Source organism: Daktulosphaira vitifoliae, unplaced genomic scaffold (assembly GCF_025091365.1).
Source record: "Daktulosphaira vitifoliae isolate Bord-2020 unplaced genomic scaffold, ASM2509136v1 Scaffold_2, whole genome shotgun sequence".
NCBI lineage: Eukaryota > Metazoa > Arthropoda > Insecta > Hemiptera > Phylloxeridae > Daktulosphaira > Daktulosphaira vitifoliae.
Window position 1 is genome coordinate 26,555,760 of NW_026099573.1, and position 8,692 is coordinate 26,564,451.

At 28.8% G+C, this 8,692-nt stretch overlaps 1 protein-coding gene across 1 annotated transcript in view; it reads right to left on the reverse strand.

Moving 5' to 3' along the window:
• LOC126899943 (pyruvate kinase-like) overlaps window positions 1-1,459 on the reverse strand; it is a 24,499-nt gene extending 23,040 nt beyond the window's left edge. The window contains exons 1-2 of the mRNA XM_050675237.1: window positions 1,389-1,459; window positions 1,260-1,320 (exon numbers count right to left, since the gene is read on the reverse strand). Of these exons, the coding sequence (XP_050531194.1) occupies window positions 1,260-1,320; window positions 1,389-1,415 (88 nt within the window). The 5' untranslated portion in view covers window positions 1,416-1,459. The remainder of the gene's footprint in view (window positions 1-1,259; window positions 1,321-1,388) is intronic.
• Window positions 1,460-8,692: the final 7,233 nt, after the last annotated feature.

The window sequence follows — 8,692 nt, forward strand, 5'->3', positions numbered from 1 at the left end:
CGGGAACGAGGTTCGAACCCCACCCATCAAAATTACTTATTTTTGTATTTTTTTCTTAATCTATTAAATAGAAGTTAATGCCACTTTTGGAATAATCCACAATTTTTTTAAAATTAAATACTATCTACAGATTTGCATCGAAGGGTTTCTTATGATAGTGATTATAATTACTGTCAGTTATCATCTATACTTGTCTCAATTATGCCACGACCTCACTGTGCTACCGTTTTTTTGTCTTTATATATGCTATTAAACTCGTTTCTACTGAACCTAATTTGTTCAAAATTATTAAAACGATACGAGAAAAGATCACAAAACATATCAAGTTATAGCATTCAGACAGACTGTAAAAGCTTTATAAAAAGTAATAGAAAATATAAAAAATAAATTATAAATGTTATTGGTGAATTTAGATCTTATATTGAATATTATTAATAATATTACCAAAATCGAAATCATCTCCACACTTCGTACAATATGAAAATAACTTTTTACAATGGTCACAATAATAGTGACCACACTTATTTTTCTTTAATTCCTTACTTCCGGAACAAACAATACACTCTATAAAATATTATCATTTATTATTAAGTTATAATCTAATAATTTTAACTAGAATCAACTAATTAGAGACTATAACCAAAATATACTATAAAATAACACACAGTCTGCGTATTCGCTGCTAACGACTGATGAATTGACAATAAAAAATATTTATTGCGAAATTAGCAAACAATCTAAAACTATTGAAACCCAAAGGTCATCGTAATCATTCGACTTCAGTACGTAGTCTTATGCTTTGCGTAAGTCATCAGTCTTATTACTCGGTTATCGCTATCCGGCTTATTGTAACAAGTCAAATCTTTGTTCATTCCTTTACACATATCTACTTTCATCCATTTTCTATACATTTAAGCGTGTTTGTGTCCTGCACATCGTCTGCTTCTCATACCTAGGTGTTACCTCTAGTCCCATCTTATAACAATGGCCTTTCGACACCTATAGTTAATCCGGAGTGTCAGCCGAGAACGGGAACTGCTGTACGATCTCAATATACTCATCTTTATTCTCACCTCCCTTTGTGGTTAAAGTAAATGTAATATGATAAATATTTTGTGCAAGATATAGATCATTAAAGAACTTCCAATAGAGATCTTTACTATAGATGTAATTTATTTTATTCTATCAATTCTTATACATATATGGATGTACTTCCAAATTCTATGATTATAATAAATAAGATAATAAATTTTCATTACTAATAGCTAAGGAGAAATCAACAGCTAATACTAATACAATCATACATATAGTAAGTGAATTCTGAAAAAAAAATTATTTAATTTTAACATAAAATTTATATCACGAAGTTATATAGAAGTAGAACATACCATGTTATGATTTTTTTGGTGTTGCATTTCAATAGTCTATATGCAATTTAAGTTTTTAAACTATAGAATATAATATAGTTGAATAAAATAAAAAATAACTGGTTGATTTTAAATACATGAATCNATAATATAGTTGAATGAAATAAAAAATAACTGGTTGATTTTAAATACATGAATCTATTTTATTTTAGGAAAAATATGCTATTTAATTTATTTGACTCGTGGCTTCTATTTATTTATTACTTTTAATTATGAAATATGTATTTCAAAAATATATTTAAATGGCATTGGTCCGACACTAAATCATATTAAACTTTTTTTTTATAAAATTATTTTAGGAATTTTATGGTAAAATGTATTTTAATATTTAGTATGTAATAAAATATTGAACAATTTGACAATACAAGAAAATTACTAAATGATGTCCAATTCTCAAATTGTTTTTTTAAATGACAAAGCTTGGTAACATAACTCTGGGAAAACTATTGGCGCAGATTATATAATTTAATATACTTTTAATTAATGCATTTCTATGGAAAAATCATTATTTAACGGAAAAATATGGGATAATATACTTAATGAATCACAATGTGTACACAAATATCTTATTATATAATAGAACAAGGAAAAAAACGCTTTTCTGGGAAAATTACTTAGCGTGCTCGGATTTTCAATTTTTTTTTTTTTCAACGAAAGTACTCGGTCACCAGACTCCGGGAAAATTATTGGCAAAGGTCGGAAAATTTTTGACGCTCACCCGCGTGCGTTTAAAAAGTTTCGACCGTTTTCGAGTAAACGCTCGCTGACGCCAGCGTTTTACAACTTAAGGTTTGAAATTTTCATCAAACCCGCCTAATGACATTGCTGAGATATGATAAAAAATCAATCCAATCCGTTCATTTATCACCGTTTTACGAGCTTTTTTTTCTTTTTTTTAAGTCCACGCGCAGTGATTCATTTCTGCTGATACGTTTATTATGAACCTTAAATATATGTTGCAATATTTATTATTAAGACACTATTTTGCATTTGCACTATATTTTATCAAGGAATGTTATGTGTTTATATAAATTTCAAGACGTTATAATTATATAAGTTTGTACTTTCATTATCAGAACAGTACTAAGTACAGTATTAATAATTTTTTTTTCTCATATATGATGTATGAGACTATGAGTTTATCGTTTGAATTGGGATTCATCTATGATAACTCTGATGTCCATCGTTAAATCGCAGTTACCAATACATTTATCAAAATTAAATTTTTTACAATGTGCCACGTATAATAACCTACTAAATTTTTTTTTTTTTTTATTCTATAATATAAACACAATTATTATAATTAGATTATTAATAATTTTTGTGTATAACAGGGGTGTATTTAAGAGATATATAGGTCCCCCTTGAACCAGTGCTATCAATATTTTTTTAGGCAACTTCTAATATATTAGGACCTAATGTCCTTCTTTTTATCATTACTTTAATTTTAGCAAAAAAATTTCTATAACATGTTTAACAAAGTAAAAAACCCAGCACATGGGGGTCGCGGCACAGTGGTGTCGTGGTATAGTTGGATCAAGTATAATGATATCAGACAGTGATTAAAATCACTATCAAAAAAAACCCTTCCATGCAAATCTTTAGATAGTGTTAAATTTAAAAAAAATTGGTGTTTTATTCCAAAAGCTACATGATCTGCTGATTCCTTATTAATATCTCGATTAAGATAAAGTATGTCAAACGAAAAAGGGTTTATTAAAAAATATTATTTCTCAGAAAAAAATTGTGTGGATCCATACACTTTTCAATAAGTTATAGCATTATAAAGTTAAAAATGTAAAAAATAAAATCGAGAATTTTCATACAAAAATAGCATTCGATAGCCATTTTCACCATGAAGACAAGTCCAGAGGTCAATTTTTTTTTTTCAAATTAAAGTACATTACATAAGCTTTAACTTAAGATATATTTAAAAGTGTCAGACCTTCTGGAACATTTTCAAAAGTTAAGTTGAAAAAGTTAATTTTTTGTGAAAAAATTGTCTTTTTAAATCCCCTTCTGTGCGCAGATAAAGGGTCAAATTTACAAAAAAAATATATCAAATGATAGGTAAAAACATCAAGCATCTATAAAAAAAAAATTATATTGATATGTTCATTTTAGAAAATGTTACGGCACATTTTAGTAAAAAAAATTGAAAAAATCTCGAAAATTAGCGACTTTTAAATTTGTAATTTTTTTGGAAGTTTCCCCCATTTATCGGGAACGGTGGAATTTTTTACAATTTTTAAGGGTAATGTCTTCGACTAGATACGATTTGTGATCTTTTGACGTATCGTTGAAAGAAATCCGTTCGGTGAGAGCTGAGAAAAAGTGGTAACAGACACAAAAAAAAAAAACACATCATAGTAAAACCAATACCTTCTCAGCTTCGCATCGAAGCTAAAATATTAAATATCCTCCTAAAATAATTTTTGAATAGGCCAAAAGGGAATACCTTATTAAGAGGCGTCAACCTTATACCCAATACATTTTACTATATTCTCTTTTTGAATTTTCCTTTTTTTGATAATAACATTTTAGATATAGTTTTGTTACACTGATTCTGAAGTAATATTTTTTCTGAAAAACACTTATCGTGCCCGGCGTAGCCGTGTACCCCTACCGGAATCAGTGGCCTACTTATGATGACGGCCCGAAGAGGCTTACGCGCCTTCGGCGCGTAAGGCTCGAAGGTCCCCGGGTCTGGGGCAGAGCCCCAGCTAGTCGGAGCCTAGTAGTTAATAATATACTATAAAAATAATATACAAACATAAACAGTGTTATCATATTTAATCATTTCAATTTTTTTTTTTTTTTTGATTATTCACTGATATTCATCGGGAGAAATAATTTTCTGATAAATTTTTACATTATTGACTATTTTCAAATCTAGAGGTGGCTTTTGAATAACAAAAAAATCAGGTTTTATAGAATAACTTAATATTATTTTTTACAGTTTTTTGGTTACAGAAAAAGTATGGCAAATATCTGAAATATTATCTATAAAAATTTCATCAGATATGGTTTTTACTAAATTAAATTTTTATTTAAACTTTATTGTTTAACTTAGCTATAATTAAATTTTATGTTGCTTATTTATGTTACAAGTTGGAATTGTCTAAATAACAATTGTTAAACAAATTTTTTTTCTATTGTTATTAGATTTATTACATTGTATTATAATACATTAATAATATAATATAAATTAGTAGTCATTTTTGAATATTAATATAATTTATAATTTTTTTTTATGTAGTCAACATGAATATAAAATAGATCTAAATGCTCTTCTAGCGTCTAATGTAGGCATATTAAACTTCGAAAAAAAAATTGTATCATTCATAACTTAAGTATTTATAATAAAAGTAAAGTAGCACAGTGAGGTCGTGGCACAGTATGGAAGTGGCAAAGTTGGGACAAGTATAGATGATATCTGACAGTGATTAAAATCACTATCATAAGAAACGCTTCGATGCAAATCTTTGGATAGTGTTTAATTTTAAAGAATTGGTGGATTATTTCATAAGCTACATGATCTGCTATTTCCTTATTAATATCCTGATTGAGATAAAGTATATAAAAAAATACTCTATTTGCTATTCACCTTAAAAAGGGATATGCCACTTTAAAAATGACTAAAATATTTTTCTTATGCATATTTTACGAACCCATAATATTGAAACCGTCATGTATACATTTTTTTGGGGGGTTTTTTTATATTAGTTATAGCACAATAATTAGAGTTAATTGACATGAGTTTTCAATAAAGAAATGTTACGACCTAAATTTAGTAGTCGTCTGCTAGAATAAAAGGCACTATTTGTCAATTATATTTTTTTATATTAAATTAGTACACTGCGATACATCAAGCAGTACGTTGCGTTACAAAATAAAACAATTATATGTCTTTCCATTATTGATAAATTTGTATTATTAATAATAAATTATAACAACAACAAAGTTCTGAGTGTATGAATAAATTTTATTTATTTAATAATATTTCTGCTCATTCCTCAACTTGATTAATAATTCAACAATACCTCGTCGGCCCGGTCAATCACCCTCTTTGGTGTCCCGTCAGCGTTGAAGAAATCAACCGCAGTCAGGAGCACCAACTTAGGCTTTTTGGCCAAGACCGGCAGAGGAGTCGCTGGTACGGGCACAACCGCGCTGGGCGGGGTTTCCTCCAATATGATGGTGGGGGACTGATCGTTGGGGAGATCTCCTTGCGTTTGGGACAATACACTGACTTTCATGAATATTATATAATTTAATTGACATAGAATAAAGTTCATAGGACATAAGAAATTAAACTTATTTAAATTTTTTTGCTTTTTTAAAGTCGAAAAAGTAACTTTTAAATTTTAATTAGCTTAAATTGCTAATTTTATCCTACGACGAAAACAATGAACATTTGTCGAATCGGTAACATTCATGTCTTTCACGCTTAGGGTACGAGGTTCGAATCCTCCTGTGACTAATAAACATTATACATTTTTTTTGAGATATAAAAAAATGTTCAAATCATATGATTTTTATCTCATTTAGAATCAATAACTTCACTAAATATCAAGAATTCCATCACTATAGTCTCCCCTCGTGAGAAGAAATTTCTTATTCATGTTAATATTATTTTACTATGTGTTTTTTTTTGTGGCTAAGATTTATTTTACCAACCCTCCTTGACCTACTTTTTAACACGCTTATATTAGTTTCACCTGTGTGTATGTATGTTTGTAACTCTCCAAGCATCACGCGTTATCGCATATTCCGTCGTCTATGACCTTGAGACTAGACTGTCATAACGTATTCACCCCACCCCACACCTCGCTCAACACACGACGGCAACTCTATTCCTATATAAATTTATTTTTGGTTATCGTACCCGTACCAGGGGACGCCCCCCCCCTTATTAGATACAAATTTTTCTTTTAAGAACTGATTAATTGTTTTGTGTTTATTACATTTCTATTTTTAAAAATTCGTTTAACGTTTGCTGCATAATAATTTTTTTAATTACTATAGTATATATTTTTGATGACTTGAGAACATAGGTTTATAAAAATAAACTCGTTAATCAAAATGAATTGCATAAGGAGAACTTCATTTGAAATTAAAAGCTATTTACCAAATAAAAACAAAATATACATTTCTTACAATATTATAGCTTAACACCTAAGTTTGTAACAAATACAATTAAAATAATTAAAGAATAAAATCTAATTTTCTTTTTTTGTCATTAGCAAATTTATCAATGATATTTTTGATATTATTATGAATACCAATATTTTTGTGAATATACAACAAAGCAAGACCTATTAATCTATCTGCACTCATTTTGGACCTTAACCATGTTTTAAGCAATCGTTAAAATTTAAAATAAAAAATACATGTAGCGTATTCTATAAATAACACAATTGCTTCAATATAGAGTTACAATACAGTATGTGAGTACACATATATATATATATTCTATTATTGATATTATTTCGATAAAGCAATGGGTGTTCCTACATAATTCGCATGCACTTATTATTTTTAGATTTTTAGACACCAAGTCCTAATTAAAAGTATTTTTATTTAATCAGTAAGCCAGTAGCTGAGGAGGGGGCTTGCGCCCCCTGCGCCTCCCTCTGGATCCGCTCCTGAACCGTACACGCATGCTTATACTACGTATAACGAAAGTCCGACCCGCCCGCCCACAAAACACGGCTATACCTTGTGCATGATACGTACTTAAGTCGCATTATTTGTATATACATATATATATATATATATATATATTCTAATTAATATTGAAATTTATATATTAACACGCTTTATTCTAATTAAGAGATATAAATTATTCATTCCGATTACGAGGGATGATTCCTGTATCGTCATTTTTCGTCACTATCTCCATGTTCCGGGAGTGGGCAATTTACGCGCCTGCTGCTTTCCTCGGATGTGGTAGCCGTTTCTCAGACTCCCTCCCCGGAATCGAACCCTGATTTCTCGTTACCCGATACAACCATGATATTGATAGTAACTACTATCATAACATGAAACTAAAAAGTGAAAAAAAAATATAGTTTAAAAAAACTAAAAAAACACGCTTTTAAAGTACATTGAACTAGAAAGTTAAAAATAATTTTCAAAATAAGCTTAAAATAATTATGAACAAAAAATACTAGAATTACTGTGATAAAAGCGTTCATATTTTGTTGAAGGTATTACCTTCAAAAATTGAAAAAAATTCCCGTAATCAAATAAAAAGTTGTTTAATCAGCTTTTTCTATACAAACAATTAAAATCATTAATTTCTAATATTTTTACAGTATTTATTGTCGAATTAGATTTGATTTGATAATAGGTTTCAACTACAAAAGTAAATAATTTTACTTTGTAATTTATTAATTTTTTAACACTATTTGTATGTACTACTACCAGTCTATAATATTCTAATTTTTTTTGTAACATGTTGCTATATAAATCATACTGACACGACTTACGTCGCAAAAATTTGGTCGACACTGGTTTTGAGGGTAGAGACCCGTGGGCCGTTTATTAAATGATCGACAACATATTATTTTGACAGAAATAAAACAAACCGAAAACATAACACACAGTAATAATAATCTTCGCATAATGTCGCGGCACTTTCGCTGGCGTTGACAACGCACATAGGTCAATTTTCACGATCTACGCGGTCAAAAATATTTTTTCAATTTTATCATTTCTATTCGGTATTATATGTCTGATTAAAGACATTTTTTTGTTCAGACATCATTTTTTTGGTGAAATATAAGTAAAAAAANACGCACATAGGTCAATTTTCACGATCTACGCGGTCAAAAATATTTTTTCAATTTTATCATTTCTATTCGGTATTATATGTCTAATTAAAGACATTTTTTTGTTCAGACATCATTTTTTTGGTGAAATATAAGTAAAAAAAAATTGGAATAAAGAAAAATTGTCCTCGGATGTCATAAATAAAAACAGTGATATCCATAACAAAAATTTAGGATTTATTTTAGTTTACGTTACGTAATACAATTTGCATGCAAAATAAAACAAAAAATATAATAATAATATATGTACAGTAATTCTTTATTTATTCAAGTATGGAGTCATCTTGGTCGCCATCTCTATCAAGTTCGCAGTAAGGATCTGCAGACAATAGCATTTCAATTGTTTCAGGACAAAAACTTTTTGATATAGATGTCTTCTTGGGTCTTAGACTGCTTATTAGTGGATCTGAACTCAGTAGTAATCTGTTA